This window comes from Monodon monoceros, unplaced genomic scaffold, assembly GCF_005190385.1.
Source record: "Monodon monoceros isolate NGI ecotype Baffin Bay Population unplaced genomic scaffold, NGI_Narwhal_1 Super_Scaffold_18, whole genome shotgun sequence".
NCBI classification, from domain to species: Eukaryota; Metazoa; Chordata; class Mammalia; order Artiodactyla; family Monodontidae; genus Monodon; species Monodon monoceros.
The window spans coordinates 105,198,487-105,221,865 of record NW_021703774.1 but is presented as its reverse complement, the minus strand read 5'-3'; the positions used below and the strand labels follow the sequence as shown (position 1 = coordinate 105,221,865).

The 23,379-nt window shown below is 35.7% G+C and overlaps 2 protein-coding genes across 4 annotated transcripts in view; both read left to right on the top strand.

Annotated features, from left to right (window-relative positions):
- LOC114897945 (calcium-activated chloride channel regulator 1-like) overlaps positions 1-3,351 on the top strand; it is a 101,119-nt gene extending 97,768 nt beyond the window's left edge. Inside the window, 1 exon segment of the mRNA XM_029226985.1 lies at positions 2,857-3,351. Coding sequence (XP_029082818.1) covers positions 2,857-3,351 — 495 coding nt within the window.
- The window catches only part of SH3GLB1 (SH3 domain containing GRB2 like, endophilin B1), a 38,867-nt gene continuing 18,652 nt past the window's right edge, over positions 3,165-23,379 (top strand). Inside the window, exons 1-6 of one of the 3 annotated variants that reach the window (XM_029227762.1) lie at positions 3,165-3,457; positions 12,489-12,630; positions 15,530-15,658; positions 17,816-17,949; positions 19,397-19,489; positions 22,980-23,066. In XM_029227762.1, coding sequence (XP_029083595.1) covers positions 3,386-3,457; positions 12,489-12,630; positions 15,530-15,658; positions 17,816-17,949; positions 19,397-19,489; positions 22,980-23,066 — 657 coding nt within the window. In that variant the 5' untranslated portion in view covers positions 3,165-3,385. The remainder of the gene's footprint in view (positions 3,458-12,488; positions 12,631-15,529; positions 15,659-17,815; positions 17,950-19,396; positions 19,490-22,979; positions 23,067-23,379) is intronic. The other 2 variants (XM_029227760.1, XM_029227761.1) reach the window with 2 other exon arrangements.

Here is a 23,379-nt window from a genome sequence, read left to right as displayed (position 1 = left end):
CCTCCTCTACACTTTCTCACCCTTGCCCAATCTTAAACAAGCTTTTACAGGTACTGTTCACACACTGCTTTACAAGTTTGTTTCCCCTACTAGATTCTGAGTTCCCTGAAAGCTGGAACCAAGTATTATCATCTTTTAATCCATATTTCAACAATCTTCCTGATAAATGCAGCAAGTAGAAGTATTGATTCTGGCATTTCTTGTTTGCTTATGCTTGTATCAACACTTTTAATGATGATTTATTTGGGGAAAACTCTTTAGGCTACCTGTCCATTACTGTGAAGTTTTATTCAGTTAAAGCTAGATAGATAATATAATCTGCAAAGACATGGAACCAGTCACAATGTATTATGTAACCATATGCTGAAGCACATAATCAAAGTAAAGTACTAATTTCAACTCTTCCAAGTTGTGGAATTCCAACTCTTCCCTTAGGATACTTCATTTACTGTTTGTTTGTGATGTGTGTATATCTGATAAACACAAGGTGGGGAGACCAGTGTCAATCCGTATTTTTAAAAAATTAATGAAACAAATTTTTCTATTTATTAGATAAAAGTAAACGCAAGCCAAACTTCTAATATATCTTTATGTGCCCCAGTGCATCATCTTGCACACCCATGAAGTTTACATACCTCCACTTTCGATGTCATTGGTCTAAACATAAGGTAATGAACACTTTGTCAGCCACTACAAAAAAAAAACATTAAAATATATACTACCTAAAATGCCATTTTTATAAAAATTTTGTTTATTTTTTAAGCTAAAAACTTCGGGGATAATTTCAGATATTCAGCACTTTATATGAACTTTAAAAGACTGCTTTCCTAATACCTTGAACTATTGGAATAAGAAGTTAGTACGGCGGACAGAAAAAGAAAGACTTAAAAGGTGATCTGGAACACTTACAGAAAGACCAAGCCTCCAAATTAAAATTCAGGTTACTAGGTACAGGCTGGAGGTGAACATTTAAGAGCACTCTGGACTCCCCTAGGCATTTTATCATACTTATGACTACTTATTCAATTTCTGTTTTACGGGATTAGTTATAAACTCCCATGAGAGCAAGCGCTGTCTGTCTTGTTGCCTGCTATATTCCCAGTCATAAGAACAATGCCATGTGGCACACAGATGTTCAAAAAATATTTACTAAATGAATGAATGAAAGAATGAAGTAGTATAACTGAAGTTTCAATTAAGAAACTAATCAAAGAAAACAACAACAATAAATAAGTACTAAACATTGAGCTTTAAGGAATACTTACAGTAAAGTCATCAGAAGTGCCAGCAAAATAGAGTGAGAAAGTCCAGGAGGTAGCAGGGAAACCAGGAAACAATAAGGCCCTGGAAAGAGGTGTGTTGTGGGAAGGAGCTGGGTAGAGTCACTGTGGAAGTCTGAGAAAAGGCCGTTTGATTTATCAGGAAGATAACTGGCAACCTCAGGAATGCTGTTTAGGTATAGTTACAGAAGTGGAAATCAACTGCATGAAACTAGGCAGGAAATTCTAAGATGGTAAGGAAATAGAGACAACACACTAGTCTTATGAATTTGTCAGTGAAACAAAAGAATCAGTATTACAGCTATAGAGGGCTCAACAGGAACAAGTGAAGATTTTTTTTCAAATCAGGAGATCTACAAGTTTGAGGAAGAGGATCCAGAGTTTTTTCCTCTAATGGTGACGGCGCTGTTGTGTTCCTTTTGTAGAAACAGACATAGATTATGACAAATATACTTGTGAAGACAGACATCTGGAGATAAAATGTTTTCCACATAAAAATCTAAAATGGACAGTAAAGAACAAATTACTGATTACATATTTCCTTTTCCATATTTCTGGAAAAATGAGAAGATGGAGTCGACTCTTCCTTTCGTAGTTACCTTAGAAAGAAATGGTTGCTTCTGTCACCATCACAAAGAACACAAGTATTTATGTTATCTGCTGTTCCTTATAATACCCTTAGGAACTAATCTTTGTGCCTTTAACATAGCTCCTACTGCTGTGACCGCTGCTTCAGTACAACACTGAAGCATGAATGTTAGCTCATTTCATTGCCTGCCGGGCCTGCATTTTTCCAGTCCTATGGTAACACAAAGGCACAGAGACAGAAAATACATACAGCTTTTTTTTACTCTTGAAATACTAATGTCTCTCCCTCCGTTCTTGCACCTGTTTTAAATTAGTTCAAGCATAGGCTGTATCCTGAAGACTGCTTTAGAAGCCATTTGGAATTACCGGGTTTTGAACAGATTTCACATCATATTCTCATTAGTTATTAAAATTCACATCATATTTTCATTAGTTATTAAAATTCGCCTCGCTGAATAGTTAAGGGTTATTCTATCTCACTCACCATCTTATACGTTCTCCACCCGGCACTTGGTGTCCTGGGCACCGTATTTCGCACCAAGTATGCACCTAGTGTTGATCTTGTAATCCAGCACGTTAGGCAGTCACAAAATCCTTGTGGCAGCAAATAGAAACAAAACTGGAGCAGGGGGAAGGGGGTGTCTCTGAAGGTTGTCAAGTAACCAAACTGAGAGCTTCCTGAGGGCAGGGACAGTCTTGTTCAGCGTGGTATCTCCAGCACATGATTCAATCCTGGTACACGGCAGATATTCAATAATGCTGAATGAATGAACAACAGGCTCAGTGGGGACATTAAATTCGACCCTATACTGCAAACGTTCGCCAAGTGCCATCCAGGCGTCAGGGACCAGCGGGGCGCGGGTGCTACAAGATGACAGGGAGCTGGTGGTTCTAATTTCACAGATACTGTAATTTTATGCTACAACTTCCACATTTTCACTTAAAACAAAAAGGGGGTATTTGGGTTGTCTCTGCTCTTGGTTCTCAGGGGCTTAATTGCAAACACGCAGCGCCTCAGCCGCCCACCGGCGCGCACCTGACAACGAACACGACCCTCCCCGAGGCGGAACTGGCCAAGCTCCCGGCGCGCCCCGCGGCGATCCTGAAGGGGTCGCTGTTCCCGCGAGAACCTCTACAAAGGCTCCGCCCCGCGGCCCGCGCTCTTTTTCTACGTTCGGGACCCGGACTTTCACGGCCGGGTTGCCCGGTAGTCCTCGGCAGGCCCACCGCGGCCCCTGCTGACGTTAGTGGCAGCACTCCGGGCAGGACAGGCCCTGTGTCTCGGCCGCCGCCGCCGCCGCCTGGGCGCGCGACCGGCTCCGAGGCGCTAGTTCTCTCCCCTCGCCCCACCCTCTCTCTCCCCCTTCACGGAAACGACAGCTGCGGCGGCGGGACTGGCGCCGCCTCCCTCCACCTACCACGTCTGACCCCGCCACTCGCCCGGCGCCCCAGCCCGGCCGCGGCGCCTCAGCCTCCCCGCTAGGTCAGCCGGCAGCTCCGCCCGGCTTCCTCCCAGGATGAACATCATGGACTTCAACGTGAAGAAGCTGGCGGCCGACGCGGGCACCTTCCTCAGTCGTGCAGTTCAGGTACCGCGGCGGGAAGAAGGGGTGGCGACTCCCGAAGGGGCCAGGGAGGGTTCGCCCGAGGCGGCCGCGCCCTCCGCACCGGGCTTCGCCGACCGCCCGGCGGGCCTGCTGCGGCCGGAGGCCCGGGTGATGGGCGCGGCCTGGTGCCCCTCTGGGCCCGGCGGCCGTTTTCCTCCCCGCTCCTGCCCAGCCGCCGCTCCCGGGGAAGCGAGGCGGAGTGGGGACGGGGCCCGGAGCTTCCTCCCTCCTCTGGAGGTCGTCTTGATTTTGGCTTCGGGCCGAGGCACAGCACCACCCGCCTTTCTGACCTCACGACGCCGGTGCTCGTGTGACCTCCCTCCCGGGGCTGGCGGAGGCCTTGCGAGTCCGCGGCGTAACAGACCGTTGTTGAACCACCCCCACCCTTTCATTTCGTCTTTCTCACTCTCCTCGCCGAGTCCAAGAAGGAAGTTTCCTTTCCTTGCCCCTCAACCCAGAGAGCTGCCAGCACAGTTCCCTGCAGTCTTCTCTCACCCCGTCCGGTCCCTGGGCTTGGCAGTCCGCGGGAGAAATGGAGATCCCCAGTTGGCTTCCAGACTTTGCCGGGGCCACTGAGTTAGGGGGGTTCCCACTCATTTTGGAAATGGGAAGCACTGACAGTAGGGCAGTGCGAGAGAAAGGGAAGATTGATGTTGTGCTTATAGTCACAGGGACATTTTTCAAATACACTTTAAGGGGAAAAGTTGACCGTCTCGCGGTATTCAGAAATCAAGGAAGTGTCAGTACTAGGGAACTTGGACAGTTTTCTACAGTCATCACCCACATTATGCCAACTCAGTTAAATCTACGAACAGATGTAAATTTCACCACAACATGGGTTGTAAACAGTCTGGTGTTTAAGTTGATGGCATAGACATAGTAGCAACAACATTCTCTTTTGTAAAGAGAAAACAAAAATAATTTTCTAATATAACATACCAAATTGATACTGAAATAAATCATTTGTATTGCATCACTGCTTTCCTTATCTCCTTTACCCCGGTTTTATTGGCATAGTTGATTGATCTTACATTGCACTATTTTTGGCAAAGAATCATAGAACTAGAGCAAGATAATGGCTGCCTATATCGTGAGCTTTGGTGTTGTTTTAGTGCTGATTCCATGTGATTCTAGATGCTGAATGCAGATTTGACACTAAGTAATGCCACTCTTTTAAATACAGCTAGAGGGACTTACCTGGTGGTCCAGTGGTTAAGACTCCTGGCTTGCACTGCAGGGGTTGGATCCCTGGTGGGGGAACTAAGATCCCGCATGCCACGCCGCGGGGCCATAAGTAAATAAATAAAAATAAATACATACATACAAACATCTAGATATGTTTTCAAGGTGCATAATCTGCACTGCTTAAATAGGACACATATATTACAAATTGATTTAAATAATTGATAGACTTGATTTAAAAAATCTTGAGACAGAGCTCTCCAAGATGTACTTCCCAAATGAATTTCGATTATTGTTTCAAATTCTCTAGGAAGAAGTTTTAAAATTATAATCTGTTAGTTATCAAATAATTTTCAGTCTTAAATACTTAAGTGCCTACTCCATGTCTGTGTGTCACTACAATTTTGGACACTAGTGATACAAAGTGATACAAAAGTGAATAAAATCAACACAGTGCCCTCCTGAAGCTTACAGTCTAACAGGATAAGACAAAATAGTAAATACATCAGGTGGTGATGGAGAAGACGGCCAAAGGGGATAGGTTAAGGGCAGGGGTGATGGTTGTGGCCATGTTGTATAGACATGATGGTAAGGGCAAGCCTTTCTAATAGGATCAAATTTGAAAAGACCTCAAGGAAGTGACAGTTCCCAGTTTTTTTTTGGAGGGAAAGCATTTCAGGCAGAGGCAACAAGTGCAGAATCTGAGGTTACAGGGGTGCTAGGGAGACCAGTTAGGGAGCTGTGGCCAGAGGACAGGCAAAAGGTGTTATGACTTAAATAATGATAGCATAGCAGGGGAGGTTCAGAATCTAACCAGTATTGCATGTCATATTGGCTCTGGAGTATGAGAGAAAGATGAGTCAAGGATGACTGTGAGGTTTTGGCTTGAGCCATTTACTAAGAAGGGAAGAATTTCAGGATGAACAGGCTCTTTAATGTGACTTTTTATATTACATCTGTATCTGTTAGAGGTACATTTTGAAATATTTATGTATAAACTATATCATGTCTGAGAATTGCTTTAAAATATTTTAGAAGAAATAAAGATGGGTAGTTGAAACAACATTGGCAGAAGGTTGATACTTGCCGATGCTGGGTTATGGGTTCATGAGGTTTTATTATACTATTATACTTTTATGTTTGACATTTTCCACAATTTTTTTAATAAGTTTGTTTTATTTTATTTTTGGCTGCATTGGGTCTTCGTTGCTGCGCCCGGGCTTTCTCTAGTTGCGGCAAGCAGGGGCTTCTCATTGCGGTGGCTTCTCTTGTTGCGGAGCATGGACTCTAGGCGCACAGGCTTCAGCAGTTGTGGCACACGGGCTCCGTAGTTGTGGCTCACAGGCAGTAGTTGTGGCGCACAGGCTTAATTGCTCCGCGGCATGTGGGATCTTCCCAGACCAAGGCTCGAACTCATGTCCCCTGCATTGACAGGCAGATTCTTAACCACTGTGGCACCAGGGAAGCCCCCACAATTCTTTAAAATAAAATATGTAAGGAAAAAAAGGATGGTTCCAAAATGTAATGTGAAATTTGGAATGCTGTGTGGCAATTTTCAACAGAACACCACTTTCTCATTTCTGTATTTAGTCGATAACTGAGTTCCTACTCTAAATTGAGTTGACATCAGTGTAGTGCCAAAGTGCCAAGTTTCATGCTAAGAATAGTGTAAGAGCTATGCCAGTTACTCATTATAAGCAATAAAAACAGTAGGAATGGAATTTAGCTTTGATATTTCTAAATAATTCTATTCAAATCAAATTATACCTTAAGGAATAGGCCACTCTGGTTAGACAGCTGCTATACATTTTTTCATTTTACTTAAAAATTAAACATGTTCCCTTTTTTAAAAAAAAGTAAAATCAAACTACTAAATCATATAAATGTGTCCCATTACTCCACTCTCAGTCTTCTAAAATGTGTTTATATACCTCGGTACTTTAAAAAGAATATTAAGGTAAAATGTATAAATGAATAGGAGTATTCATTCCCTAACAATCCATTTTGGTGTTTTTGTTGTTCGTGATGCCTTCAGTAGAACACAAAAGGATCAGGTAATATATCCTTGATAAATTGTTGACTTTATTAACGTCTTAAAAACCATTCAAATCCTACCTTTTCAGTCCAGATTCCTTAATTGAGAATTAAATACTCCCTTCCAGCCTTGTCTTTTCTCTTACTCATATATAAATACTTTATTCCTATCAAATTATTTTTTTAATTTCAAAAATATCTTGTACTTTTCTAACTCTAGATTTTTGTTCATACAGTTAAACTCATCTTGAATGCTCTCTGCTCCCTTTCTGTGGCCTTTCCTTACCTCAAGATATAACTTCAAGTCCATCTCAGACCACAGAATCTTGATGTCAATTCCTATGTCAATTCCTGTGTCATTTTTCAATTTTGTATGATCATGTGGCATTTTTCTTGTAATGAATTATTATGTAAGGTCTCTTAGAACTCTGAAATTCTGTCACTCTGTGGCTTTCGCATCATTAATAAGATTGTATGTCTAAAGGAATCAACTCTTTTTTAATAAATTTATTATTTATTTATTTATTTTTGGCTGTTTGGGGTCTTCGTCACTGCGCGTGGGCTTCCTCTAGTTGCGGCGAGTGGGAGCTACTCTTCCTTGCAGTGCGCGGGCTTCTCACTGCGGTGGCTTCTCTTGTTGTGGAGCACGGGCTCTCGGCACGCGGGCTTCAGTAGTTGTGGCCTGTGGGCTCTAGAGCACAGGCTCAGAAGTTGTGGCGCACAGCTTAGTTGCTACAAGGCACGTGAGATCTTCCCGGACCAGGGCTCGAACCTATGTCCCCTGCATTGGCAGGTGGATTCTCTACCACTGTGGCACCAGGGAAGTCCCCAACTCTCTTTCTTATTCCCCTCTCACAATATCCAATATGGTTTTCTGTTTGGTTTTTGTTTTAATTTTTATGTCATTTTAGCCAAGAAAGTAGTATCCGTATGCAAAGTTTACTCTTTGAATCATTTAGCATGTTAAATAATTATTTTTTTAGTATTTTTCTAACATTATATCTGCTGACCTTGAAGTTGATTAATGCTAGTCTGAAACAGACTCGTTAATTGAACCTATATTTATTGAGTATCTCCTAGGTGCTTGGTATTGAAGGATACAAAAATGAATGAGAGCCAGTTGCTGCCCTCAAGGACTTCATAATCTACTCTCAATTTATCATAATTAAATATTCTTTGTAGTAAATAGCCATTTTGTGAATTACTGTTCTTCATTTGATAAATCTTTCAAGTGGGCGCATTTTTAATTCAGAATTGATATTGAAGCAAAACTTTGCTCACCATTGTTAAAATGATATATAGTCTCTAAAAAAATATTTTCAAATTAAATTACTGAGGGAAGGGGGTTCATTTTAATTTTCTAACATTTTCTTTGAACTGACTCCTAAAGTTACACTATGAACTTCATGAACACCAGCTATTTTCTGGGGGGGAAGAGGTCTTTAAACTTTAGTTGCGGGTTTGGCCTTTATTTCCCATTTAATTTAACAAGCACAATAGTGTATCTAAGCTGGAGATGTAAAGATGAATTATGATGCTGGCCTCCACCAGCTCCTGTCGGATCCTGTCTGGATGCAATTCCACTCACTCTCAGGTCCTCCTGAAATTCCATTTCTTTTATAGAATTTAAATTGCAGTAACTTCACCATGTCTCTGAAATTCTAATAAATATATCCCATTCAAAGGCCATACATTTTCTCATTCTGTAAAAACTCTTCACCTTTAGTGTTACCCAAAACTGTGTTCACACCCTTTGGTGCTGTTGGCATTAATTTAGTAAACAGCTAGATAGAACATGTTTTGTTAACCTGATATTAAAATAATTGTGTATGAGCTTAGAACAGTAGTTCTCGTCTTAGCTACACTTAAAATTACCCAAGGAATCTTTACAGCCTGCACCTCAGTCCAGTTAAATTAGAATCCTTGGAATTGGATTCAGCATCAGTATTTTTGAAAGCTCCCCCAATTCCAAAGAGCAGCCAAAATTGAGAACCAGTTGAGGAGAATCTACTTTACAGTTTACTAATATATTCAGAGTTTGTGTTATACGTTTGCCCCCAAGAAGTTTAGAATACTTTTAAACTATTACTTTACCCAATCAAAGAATTGATGGTTAGAGTTTATATTAAATAGATGTCTTTGATCACACAGACTTTTTACTTGTAGTCCTTTATTCTCTCTAGTAAATCAGGGCATGGAATCCAGGCTTCTTATTTCATACTGTAGCCTGCATGTCTATCCTGTAGTAAAGGAAGGATTGCAGTGCCTGGCATAATGTGGCTGACTCAAAGACAATCTTTTTCTTAAAGCAGTGTTTAGAGAAAATATATAAAGAGTGGATTAACCTTTCTTTTCTCAGGTCATTTTACTGGGTTACTAATGAAATATTATGAAAGAATAGTACATCAAATTACACTTTAGAGAACATTGGGTTTGGATTTCTATGACTTCTTTGCATTCTGACATTCATCGTAGCTTGTTTTCACAGAAGTTTTTAATTATTAAATGGTAGTGCTATACATGCATTAAAATACATGCTTAAGGGCTTACCTGGTGGCGCAGTGGTTGAGAGTCTGCCTGCCGATGCAGGGGACGCGGGTTTGTGCCCTGGTCTGGGAAGATCCCACATGCCGCAGAGCAGCTAGGCCCGTGAGCCGTGGCCGCTGAGCCTGCGCGTCTGGAGCCTGTGCTCCACAACCGGAGAGACCACAACAGTGAGAGGCCCGCGTACCGCAAAAAGAAAAAAAATATATATATATATGCTTAAAATCAAATGCAGTTTATAATGAACAACTATCAGCACTAATTGACTACAAAGTCAGTAATGATTTTGGACTTAAAGATGTTGAAAACTAAAATTTTTAGGGTAAAATTTAAAATTTTTGGCAATTAGGAAAGGGGTCTTTTTTTTTAAAGAAAGAATAAGTCTTTTGTTCTTCTGACAAAGATATCATAATTTTATGTTTGTGTTTAAGCAATATTGTTAAGATCATAAAATCCTTGAGGGCAAGAACCATGTCATATGCTAAATATATATCTCACATACAGTTGAAGAAAAAGTATGTATTCTCCACAAATATCTTTGATTAATAATTCTCCTTAATTTAGTTGATATAACTCATCATTTCTGTAGTTTAGAGGAAAATTTATGTATTAAGTGTTGTACTAGTTCGTTAACCTAATATATCATACCTTGTGATTAACAATGGAAAAAATCTTTAAATCCCCATAGTGATAAAATCATGGGAAATATATCTTTTACAATTACACATTGAAATAATAAAATTTAAATTTATGATTTCAACTTAAATATATAACATTAGAAATGTTCTTATGTCCCCTCCCACCCTTTTATTGTTTATTTTAGGTAGGATTGAAGTTATTATCCTTAATTTGATAATGATTGAATATCAGGTAGGAAGCAGAGGTGGGCTATAGGATACAGCTCATCAGAGTGCTATGAACAAAGAAAGAGGGACAGAGAAGCACAAGGTGTGTTTAGGTAATGGTGATAGAAAATATTAATTGCTTGAAATCAGCAAGTATTTTACTGGAAGGATAGCATAGTATATAATAAGACTATGATTCAAACAGATACAAGATTGAATCCCAGCACTGACATCTTAGGGCAAAATTTTAAACCATCCTGAGCCTCAATTGCTTCATCACTAAATTTATGATTCTTACCTGTGTAACAAGATGTTTTTGAGTACATGATACAAAATGCACAGCAATTGTTTTTTACTCTCAGAAAATGCAAGTAAACATCAGAATTTATTACTGGTACTTAAATAAATTGCTCATGTGGTTCTTCCTACAGAACTGTTTTCTGAACAGGCTTTCTATAATCAAACTATCTCACTCATACTTAAGGGTTCCATAAATTCACTCAGTTAATCATTCAGTCACTGGATCAAGAAACAATAGGACCATCTGTGTTGGTCCTCTGTCCACCATCTTTTTATCTTTGTATCCTTATTGTCAAATTACTTGTTTGTTGTCTGTCTTCTCCATTAATATGTAAGCTTCCTTAGAGCAGAAACCTTGTCTGTTTTTTGGCTTCTGAAATCCATGTGCTTAGAATAATGCCTAGCACATATGTAGGTGCTTAATAAATATTTGTTGAAGGAATGAATGGAATGAACAAACAAAATAGATATACTTGCTTACTAAGGAGCTAAGTGGAGAATTTTTCTCTACTGGTAGATCATCCTTTATAGATGATGTTCACTTGGGTGAACTACTCGCATTATCTGGGAAATAATCTATTTAACCAAGGGAGGTTAGACTTGGAACCTCTAAAATTCTAATGTATACCTTTGGCAGGTCTACAGCTTAGAATCTTCAGGGATCTGTAAAGAATATCAGCATTCTCTCTTAAGAATTAGATTGCATAGTTATCCAGCTGACCTTGGGGTCAGAGTTTTGATCTTTTTCCCAATGCCTCTCCTGCCCTTGGTTACAGTACACTGCAAGTTTACAGGCTTAGGCAATAGCTTTGGAACTACTATTCTCAGTTCCACCCATTGGGTCAGGGTTTGGCTCCAGGCCAGTCTTTAAAAGACCTAAAGCTTTACAAAAGCTATTGAAGCTATTTCTAGGCCTTGAATAAAACCTTTAGTGGGGGTGTACCAGAAGTCTAAGAAAAACATTCTGAAAGCTATAAGTGCTAACTGATAATCAATTGAAAGTATTAGACCAAGAAGGATGCTGAAAGAAACAGATAATAAAGTTCAGAAAAATGGAGCTGCAGAAGATATTTTAAAGGTGAACATTCTATTTTGTTTTCCAGAAATAAGTCATGACTAATGAGTATAGAATTAGTGCTAGTGATATACCTGTGTTATGATGGGAAACCACATATTCTAGAGGAAAATTATGCATGATAAACAGCCTGAGTCATTGCTTCTAGTATTTAATTAAAAGTGTCCAGAAGTCTCTATAAAATCTACACAGAAATACTTTTACCTCTTTGTTATTGTATGGGCAATGCTGCCTTTCCTCAAAAACCACTAAGGATAATAAAAACTGATATGTTGTGAGTATATTTAACTACATTTATGACCTTTAAAAGATGCTTCAGTAGTATGAATAGGATATGTTCCAAAAGTTAGTCCATAAATCAGTTGCTGGAACATATTTTGAAGAAACAACTTAAAATGATAGTTTCCCAGAACATCCCATAAAAGCCTATCTCACTAGGTGCGATTAAAGTGCCAATGATACAAAGCCACGTTAAACATAAATAGCCCTTTTTAAATTCAAAATAATAATTATCAGGCACTGAACAAAGTGATTTACATACATACCTTTACTTAATTCTTAAAACACCGTAATATATGTATTGTCTCTTTTGCGATGGAAGATACCTAAGGAAAAAATATTCAAAAGCTTGCTCAGGTCACACAGTTAGCAGTGCAGTCAGGATTTGAATTCAGATCCAGCTGGCTCAAAACTTTTACTCCTTACCACTATGTTACCCTACCTTTATAATGTAAGAAATATTTATATACTTTATATATAGGACAGTATGCTAGATTTTCTATAGCATTCACACCATACATTTCAGCAGAACTAAGGATATGTGTTAACTATGGAATAGGATTATCCTAAGTGCCACAAAAGAGGTATGGATAAATTACCAGAGGGGCAAAAAGGAGCATTCATATACAACAGTTTACAGACAATTATTTGTATGCCCGGGATTGTTTGGATTTGAGTTTTCTTTTTAATACAGATTCCTAAAATGTGTTGGGGGTATATTTAACTTTTTTTTTAACTGTATAATCAATAACAGTTCACAGAAGAAAAGCTTGGCCAGGCAGAGAAGACAGAATTGGATGCTCACTTAGAGAACCTCCTTAGCAAAGCTGAATGTACCAAAATGTGGACAGAAAAAATAATGAAACAAACTGAAGTGTTATTGCAGCCAAATCCAAGTAAGAAATTTTTTACCTTTTGTCTCCATTATTGACTAATTTTATTAAAAAGTACTGTTAATAGGTTTTTTTTAATGTTTTTTAAAAAAAGTTTTAATGGCTCTTGGAAAACATTTTTTGGTTATGGCTTTGGGGTCTATAATTATTTTGTGTGTGTGCTTTTGGTGAAGAAGAGGGTGATAAACATGTCATTGTATACCCTCTAACAAACTGACAAGTAACATTTTTCAGGCCTCTGTAGAATCCTCTTGAAAACTCAATTTCAGGCAGTGAGTTTGAATTTTAAGAGTTATGAAAGCCTGTGTAGATAAATTAATCTTCCTTTCTCATCCAGGGGAGAATTGTCCCTAGTAATTAAGGGCAAATTATATAGAAACTTAAGTAGTTACCAACTATTTATGTTTATGTTAAGTTTTACATTTTTACATAAATTATTCCGTTTGATTTTCAGACAACACCATAAAGCTTTTCAGATCACCTAAGTGAATAATGTGGCAAATAAGGTGCATAATAATTGTTTTAATTGAAACTCACAAGTTAGCATTTTGTTCAGTGTAGCATAGCTAATTAGAAGTGGAACTTGAACTAGAACCAGGTGTGTTGACACCCTGAGTTTTACAGATCAAAACTGAAGGACAAAAACAGCAATAACAATGCCTGCTTTCCTTCCCCTTTTCCCCAGTGTTATTGTGACCATGTTGTGAAATGCCATAAACTTACTTTGTTACTAATTTAAAGTTCCAAGCTTTAAACTTTGTTGCTATTACGTAAACCTCAAGCACTATACAAAATATTAGTAATACTGTGCTATTTTAGTTAAATTGTGGTGACTTTTTAAAATAGTCCTTTTACACTTTGAGTGAGGCCTGTTGTTTTTGGACACTATGTGTTATTTCTTATTCATTTAAGACTACTTAAATAATATACCATGGTATCTTAAAAAAAAAGAAAGAAAGAGAAAAGAAAGTAGTAGACATTTTTCCTTTTGTTTCTTGCTCTATCCATAGTTCCTTAAATAATATAGTCTGTTCTACAACATGTTTTTGTGATTGGCAAATAAGCTCACACTCAACTGGTAAACGGGAATGATGTCGGTAGAAGGGAGTTACAATGGCTCATATACAGTTTTACATTAGTGTTTTAAGTCTAAAGTAGTAACAGAATTTTTTGTGTGTTCTATTTATGCTCTCATTATAAAGTTACACAGATTTTGAGTAGTCAGACCCAACCTTCTTTTTCCTGTAAGCCATGTTACTTTTAGTGCATGATTTTTCAGATCCTAGGATTTTTCAGAAATATACATTGTATTATAGCAGAATTGCCTGCATTTTTTGTTAAGATTTTATGATGACCTTTTAATGCCCTATTGAAATGAAACATTTATTTAAAATATACCAATTTTTTTTAACTGAATGAAATCAACATGGGATTCAACTTTAAATTTTTGACCAAATAGATAGATGGCAAAGATAAGAATCACTCTCACGTCAGAAAATGAAGTTCTGCGATTAAGTTAATATCTTCTCAGTGGCTATGTTTTGAACTGACTCATTTTGATTTTAACTAATTGAAAGGTTTTTAAATTCCTGCTTAAAAACTCTTCTGATGCTGCACCAGAGTCTACCACAAAAGCGAGTATTGTTCCAACAGCCTGTTTTATGTATGAAAATTAGCACTTTTGCCAACTCCTGAAGTGTTTCTGTTACTGGTTCAGCTTTTTTTTTTTTTTTTTTTTTTTTTTTACGGTACGCGGGCTTCTCACTGTTGTGGCCTCTCCCGTTGCGGAGCACAGGCTCCGGACGTGCAGGCTCAGAGGCCATGGCTCAAGGGCCCAGCCGCTGCGCGGCATGTGGGATCTTCCCGGGCCGGGGCATGAACCCGTGTCCCCTGCATCGGCAGGTGGACTCTCAACCACTGCGCCACCAGGGAAGCCCTCAGCTTATTTTTGAAATTTTCAGTGTACTGTGTGACACTTTCACTTGTGGAGGAATTATGTGAGGTGCTTAGAAGGAACCTATTTAACTGAGATTCTTTTTGGATTGTAATTTTATGTTTAATCATTGTTTCTGAAAAGTCTGGAACTTTGACTTTTTTCTTATTTGTCTCTGAAATATCTCACTGTTGGGCAGCAGTGTGTAAATGTGAATTTCTTAAATATTATGATAGCCAAGTGTTTATTCAGATCTTACAGATGTTTTTTCCTTTTTATTTATGCTAATTCCTATTATTGCTTTTAACCTTTTGTATTTTAAACTTATTTTTAATGATAAAATCTTTTGAGTGCTCAGATATTTATATACTTTAAACATAATTAAATAAAATTAAGCCAAGGAATCATATTGCTGATCTCTGTAGACTATTCCAAATCCTGTTGTTCCATTCCTTAAACTCCCAATATTTAGCCTCTAAGAGGGAGATTGAGCATATGAGCAAACTAAAGCAAAATAATAGTGGCAGAAGTATGTGATTCTTTGATTTTTCTAGGTACCTTATATCCATATTTTTATAGCTGGAAACCCCGATTTTAAAATTGTGTACGTATATTCAAAGTTAAAAGTTAGACAGTATATGAATGGGGCAAAGGCAACTTCACTTGATATTAAAGGAATACCAACCCTTTCTGGAACTTAAAATCCTATAAAATACTCATAATAGTTTTACTTTATTTTAAATATTTTTGTGCCAAAATATTTTATCAGATTTTTAAAATATAAGTTTCTTAGAGTTATGTAATACTCTTAACATGCAAATGAAAAATTATATATTAAGATATATACTTGAAAGCATACTAATTTCATGTTTATTTTACAAGGTAATAAATGTCTAGTAGGAGAACAAAACAATCTTTCAAATAGCTTAGCTTTTTGAAATCATTGGTAATTTTAAACCTTTTTCCTAGATGCCAGGATAGAAGAATTTGTTTATGAGAAACTGGATAGAAAAGCTCCAAGTCGTATAAACAACCCAGAACTTTTGGGACAATATATGATTGATGCAGGGACTGAGTTTGGCCCTGGAACAGCTTATGGTAAGTGAAAGGCAAAAGGTCTGCTAAGAGATATCTTTACTCTTAGATTTTTACTACTTAGAGACATCATTAACATTTACCTAATATTAGTAGAATCAATTTTAACTTCAATTTTTTTGTCTTAAAATTTTGGATGCAGTGACAAATGTAGGTGACCACTAAATATATACAGTGTAACTTAGTATTTAATATATTTAAGCATATATTCTGAGAATTCACATCTTTTTATGTCTAAATAGGTATTCCCATTGAATCTTGCAGCACCTCTGTTGTACTTTTTGTGATATATTGCAGTCTCTGTTTATATATGTCTCCTCTAGTTGATTTTTCTTTTTTAAGCTTTCTTGAGGATTTATTTCTATAATAAAGTACCTGGCACATACTAAGTATTTGAACTAGTGCTTTCGTTACCCAAGTAATGTCAGTACCACAAAAATGTTAACAGTGGTTATCTCTCGATGTTTGGATGACATTTTATTTCTATTTTCCTCATATACTTTAAATTTTCTATTACGTTTCACAGTTATGCCAGCTTTTTTTAGTTGCTGTAGTGACTTTTTTAATGTATAACTCTGAAGCTCAGTTATATATCATTACCCCTCAAATCTAATTTTCTCAGAACATAAGACCATTTCAGATTTCTATAGCTTTTTTCCTGTTTTTCATGGCTAATAATTCTTTTTATTAAGACTTCTGCAAGAAATTTGTCCTTATTTGGATATGAAATGATAGGTAAATTAAGTGATTTTCTACGTATATAGTCCTGATTTATGAAATAGCACATAAATTCTGGGACTAAATTAACTTAGTTTTAGTAGTATTTATGTCAGATGGAAATAACCTAAGTACTGTGTAATGAATGCTATTAATCCATTAACTGGCTTATAGCTGTACAACTTTGAAACTATTACATTGTGTTCTTCAAAATATAATTCTTTCAGAAGTCTGAAAATGCTTAAAATTTCTATACTTTGACTTCTAAATTTTAACTATAAATTTTACAAAAACTTTATATATCGATCAGATTTGTTATTGCCTTCTTGTGCCAGACTCAGTTAGATGTTGGGGTCATAAAGGTACGTGAAAACCCAGCCCTTTCCTTCACCAAGCTGAAGACCTAGTGGAGCATGAACATTCAGAAACCTTCTAAATTTTTTCCTTTTTAACCTGCTTAACCTGTTTGCACTTCTAATAATTCCATTGAATGTACCCTGATTATTTGAATTGGGCTTTGTGAATCTATTTATTAATAATTGATAATAGTATTAGTAATAGATGGTTAGTATTAGTAATAAATTAGTATTAGTAATTGAATATTTCAGGAATTGGGCTAAACACTGTACAATATATGTATTGGTAAATCCTCACTTATATCCTACTTGTAAATTCTATTATCTCTGTGTAAAGACAGGGAAACTGAGTCTTAGAGAGGTTACATAGTTCATCCACAGCTAGTAATTCAAATGTAGATCTGTATCCAGAAATTGAGCTCTTAACTACATTATATTATTACCTTCCTTATCAATCAGATCTAATTTTATCTGAGCATGAAGGAATTAAGATCCACAGAACTAAAGCTTATTAGAGATAGAACTGGAAGTAGAACCAATCTTGTGGTTCTCTTTCTTTTTCTCTATTTTCTACTGAATTTGTCCTATTTAAATATTAGGGTATATGTGCTGCAAAACATAGGTTGTTTTTTTTTTAACTTAAGATACAAGTATATACTCTTATTTATAGACACGAGGTAAGTGCATAAATACAGAAACAAAAGAATTTTGACTTTATCTACTTATTAAAATATTTTAAGAATTATACTTTTATAAATATATCTACACTATTTGAGCTGTGACCGTAAGTATTTTTTAGTGTATCTGTCCTCTTTTGTCCCATTGGTAGAGTTGGTACAATTAACTATGATATGATAAGGAGCTCACCTTTGTCATTTTCATTTTGATATTTATAATCTTAAATTTACTTTCAAAATAAAACTACCTTAACTACAGTTAATTTTATTTGATTTTTACTTAAGTAAACAAGTAACAACTAACTTTAAGGCAGATCAAATTGCTGATTTATCTTAACATGATTTTCTGACATTACCAGACAATGGTTAAAAAAAAAAAAAAAAAAAAACCAAACTTTTTTCCTTTGCAGGTAATGCCCTTATTAAATGTGGAGAAACACAAAAACGAATTGGAACAGCAGACAGAGAGCTGATTCAAACATCAGCCTTAAATTTTCTCACTCCTTTAAGAAACTTTATAGAAGGAGATTACAAAACAATTGCTGTGAGTTGGAAAATGTTCATTTTTTTAGTAAAATAATTTAGGTATATACTTAGTTTTTAATGAATAATTTGCCCTCTTAATGACTTTGTAGATGTAGCAGATTAGAAAAATTAAATAATCTAGTTAGATGCATATTCCAGCAGAACACAAAACTAACCGAAATAAAGGACTATTAATGATACGGACTCCACTTTTGTGTCCCTGTAGTGTTACTGAGGTGTCTTTACATCCATTCTTGTTCGTTACCAGCACTAAAATCTATAGAGAAGTTCCTGGAATGATTATTAAAATACGGCACAATTTATCACCACAGTATAGCCATATAGCTGTTCATTTAAACTGGGAGCCAGAATCCCAATTACTGGAAGCTATATTTCTGGCTATTAGCCTTTCTGTCTTTTTGTATCCCTAGAAGTCTATTATCTTCTTTTCACACAGCTGTGTTTTATTGCTGAAATAAAGAAAAAAAAATCACTTTCCCAAACCTAATCTGTTAATCTATTTTTTTTTGGTTTAATTTGTTTTTTAAGTGATAGAGAGTGGAGTTCTAGGTGAATATCCTTTTCCTAAGATTCTTGCAAGACTGCTCTTTATTGTAAATACTACTTCAAACTTAATTTGAAGATTTCTTATTACAAAATATTATTGAAACTCAATATGTTTACAATGAATTTGTGAATAAAAGTGTTTGGCCTGAGACAAAGGAAAAACCACAAAGATGAAATACAATTGAAAAGATATTAGATTGTCAATAGGATGATATTTGATATATGAATTCTAAGAACTAATAAAGCAAACAGTGAATTCTTATAAACTTACCTGTTATAAAGAAGCTTGATGTTCCCATGAGGAATTCAAAGATATCGTACTAATTCTAAGATATCATACTAATGTTTGTTCATTATTCATTCTATAAATTTGAAATTCTGTTTTCGTAGTAATAGAGTTGCTTTTGTTGCTGTGGCACAGAGTTTCAAGGAGCTTTGCCCTGGGCCCTCTACCTTCTTCACCATAGGCGCTTCCTAGATTATCTGTTGAATAATTCTTTGTTGTGGGAGCAATACTGCATTATAAGATGTGTAGCAGCATCCCTGGCTTCTACCCAGTAGATGCTAGTAACATCCCTCCCCCAATTGTGACAACCAAGAAGATATTGCCAAATGTTCCCTGGAGGGGCAAAATCACAGAATATTAAAACTAATATTCTTTTGTATCTGCCATCACCTGCCATCTTTCCCAGATATCTAGAATGTCTCTATCATTTTAAAATTGGAAATAGTGAGAAAATGGAGTCAGATACCTGAATCGTCACTTTATAGCCAATTTTGTAATCATAGATCTTTATCAGATGATTCATATATTTAATGGAGAATAATACCTTAAATGTGTATGCTCTTACTGGATTTTTAGCATCATTAGGCTTTTTTTTTCTTTCCTATATTTATAGAAAGAAAGGAAACTATTACAAAATAAGAGACTGGATTTGGATGCTGCAAAAACCAGACTAAAAAAGGCAAAAGCTGCAGAAACTAGAGCATCAGTAAGTAGTGTTTTTTTTTAATAGAAGAGTATTTGAGGTTAATAACTTTAAGACTTGTAAAAGGTTTCACTCATATAACATGCAAGCTGTAATCTATCATTAAGACTAGAATACGACTTTAGGGTATTGTTTTTGTGTTTTTAAACAAACTTTTCAGAACTTAATACATTCAAATCAGTGAAAAGTAGTCATATCAAGAGGCAATATTCTTATTTTAGTGATACACTTGTTGCTAAAAAACAAAATTTATAAGAGCTCCTAAAGCTGTGTCATATTTTTTGAATAACCTCAGCGGTGATGGAAAATAAGTCTTCTGGAAATAGATTTATTATATTTGAAATAGAAAAACAGATAGTAATTAAGATAAGAATGAATCAAGTTTGAGAATGCTTATGTGTAGCTTAAAAATTAGATGTGACTCCCTTTCCACATGGGACTCAAACTGACTGAAGGAGTTGTCACCAAGAATAGTTCCAAAACTATTCAGATAGCGGCAACATGGAGTCCCAGGTGGCTATTTTGAAGGGGGAGGAAACCTGTTTGGATAAATAAGTTCTGGTATATTTTTTATAAAAATCAATCTCAGAGTAGTCTTTTAAGACTAAGTGGGTATATATTAAATATAGTAGTTCAGTGATTTTATATATATGTATATGTGAGGATATATATATAACTTTAATAACTTTAAAGATTTTATTTATAAGCTTCTGATTTAATGTAATATTTATATAGTTTATATCTCTTTTCCAAAGTTTGAAGAGATTAATCAGGCTTGAATTGGAGCACCTTTAAGATAGTACAATATAAACAAGTATGAATTTATTAGATGAAGCTAACAAGTTCATTCTTGAGCTAAGGGATATGTTTTGTTAAGAGACGTGACATTCCCACTGCCTTCTGTTCCCAACTCACTACCACTACTATCGTCAAGAATCATTGCCTTAGGAGCATATTACCACGGTGCTGGTAGAAGTCTATTGTGGCTCTCTTGTTTTGGGAAAGAAAAGGTTGAGACTTGGTTTAGAGTGAAATTTAAAACTGGTAACTTGGTGTTGGACAGTGTTGTCTTATGAGATTACCCAACACCTTATATGAGCAGAATAAATTATTTTCTTCTAGACAGTTCTCCTTTTGGAGATTCTGTATTAGCAACTGCTGGAGAAGAGCTGTCTTTGACAAGACATTAATTTCAAAATCACTGGCTAGTTCACCTCAGAATTTATGATGACATCATCATAAAGAACGGCTTAACTTCCCTAAACAAGCTTTTTGCAGAATTAGAACTTTACAGATGAATACCATAGATGGCAAGAGACTCTAAATTAGGATATGAATTTCTAAGTTGCTAACAATAAACTTATATAGCAAAATATGAATTGGTTTTTAAGATACAAATTTCATAATCAGAAAAAATGTTAAATAAGGATCATTTGGAAATAAATGTTAGAACAGAATATCTTTATTTGAAATGTTTATATGTGCCCAGTGATTATGGAATAAGAATACAAAACTTTCTTTAACAAACACTGTTACAGAATAATGATAGTCTACATTTTACTTGGAAAAGTGCCAGAGAGTTCATAAATTTAACAGTATACCAGGTCCTATGTATTCTAAATTATTTTACCACTGCTATTAAAATGTGTAGGAACCAAATATAATAGTAGACAAATTTTGAGAGATAATTCCTTTTGATATATCCAGGAAAGATGTTGACAGATTTTCTGTGCTGTGTGTTATTGAGGACAAAATTTTTTCCATGAGAATTTACATTTAAAAATAAAAGTTTATACAAATGAATTTTTCAACAATTATGTTTGTACACAGCTTTTCTAGAATTTATATATTGCATTAAACAAAATTTAACTGTAGCCAAATATTAAAAATATTAGTCTAGACAAAAATTCACATTTCCTGATTTTAGTTGTGTTCTTTCCCTCTAGATAACCAACTTGTTTTTCTTCAAACTTTATAGCAGTAAGTCTGAAATACTTTGGAAAGGAAAAGCCCTCTTAGTTTGTTATCACATAAAGCCTTGAGGCATGCCTATATTTTGTGATTTTTTTTTCTCTGTATTTCTCTTCCGTTTACTTGAAGAATACAGAAAAATTGAAACCACTAAGAGTTTGTTTTTCCTTTTTTTTTTCTTCTTTGACACATTTCCTGCTCCTAGTTGGTGGCTGAGGAGGTTACTCTAATCTCAGACTTTCTTTGATTTTAGTTCTTTGTAAATTTCCTCGGATTGTTTTGTGACTAGTTGTTCCTCTGTAAGATTTGGGACCTGTGCATGTCAGCACTTTTTTAAAAATTTGTTTACTAGTTTCTTGTGACCTGTTTTTAAATTCTAGATTTACTGAATGCTAATTTTGTACAAGGTGCTTTGCTGAGAAGGAGTTCATATATAAATAGTGCAAAATCTCTGCTGCCCTCAGTTTACAATCTGCTATAGTAGATTGAATTTTTTGGTGATTTTGCCATACCAGTAAAATATTTCTGCCTATATTCAATATTGCTACTTTACTAATCTGTTCTATTAGTTAATGTGTTGAAGAATGGTAAAGCAACATCAAAGACATTTCTCAAAAATATACCAATTGAGCAGAAAAGAGAAAACCTCCCTGAATATTTTACAATGAATAAAGTACAGCTTTGAAAATAGTATAAAACTTACATCAGAGAAGCAAAAACAAATATAACTTATGCATTTAAGTTATAAAGCACTGACATTTGTTAACCTAACTTAGTCTATATAAACTTTTTAAAAAATCATTTTAGAGTGTTGTTAATGTGAAGAAAAAAATCAAAGCTGGTTTCAAAGCTCTCTGATATTGAGAGGTTTAGACGTCTGTTACTTTTGGGTATCCAAACATGATGGAAAATACATTTTCAAGTAACATAACAAGTATGTCCCTCTGCCCGCTTAAGCATTTCCACAGCATTCTATGTCTTTAATCTGCAAACTGAGTGAATTTATAGCACCATCATATAACCTTAACTTAAATGTACATATATTAGAATTTAAAGTTTATTAAAAATACAAGGATTGACATGCCTTTCATATATCTCTTCAGGGTATGCTAAGACCTGTGAGACTGATTGAAAGAGAACATGGTTGAAGGCATCATACATTAATAAAATAGAAATGATCTTTGAATAGAGAAATTGTGGGTAGGCAGAATGGCTTTCATAGGTGAAAATTTAATAAAAATTTAGGAAATTGTGGCAGTTTTTAAAGTGATGCATTTTCCCTAAATAATTCTAATTTAAAATCAAGCATCAACCATGTTTTTTATCTTTGAAAATTGAATCTTTTGAAAAAATTGAACAGGTACCATTGTATGAAATTCTGTAGTTGGATTTTTTTTTTAAGTAGAAGACCATTTTATCGGTTCTTAATACTTGTTTGTGTGTTCTTTAGTGTGCAGAAGTAACTTGTTTTACTGTGTTCATTGGTATAATGTGTTCTTTGTCTCTTACCTATGCACTTAAGCAACTAAACTCAGCACGCCTTGAAGGAGATAACATTATGGTAAATTTCTCTTACATGCTCAACTTCCTGCATGTAAAATGGCTGAAGGTTTGTTGGCCTACCGTGTTTTCTACATCTTGAATAAAGTGCCTTCTCTTGCTATTATCTACATATAAAGTCTAAAGTAGTTGAAGCCATGCATTCATTAGTCTAACAAAAAATACAGAGAATACTAGCTGAAGAAATATTGGAACTTGAAGAAAAGAAGTTGTGTTCTAATTGCCAAATTCGGCTGTGCCAAATTAGAGTCTGAATATATACACAAATACATAAATATTTACATGTATTTATACTACACATAAATATATAGTGCCTTTTATACATAATAAAAGATGTTAATTTAGCTGGCACTTAATATTTT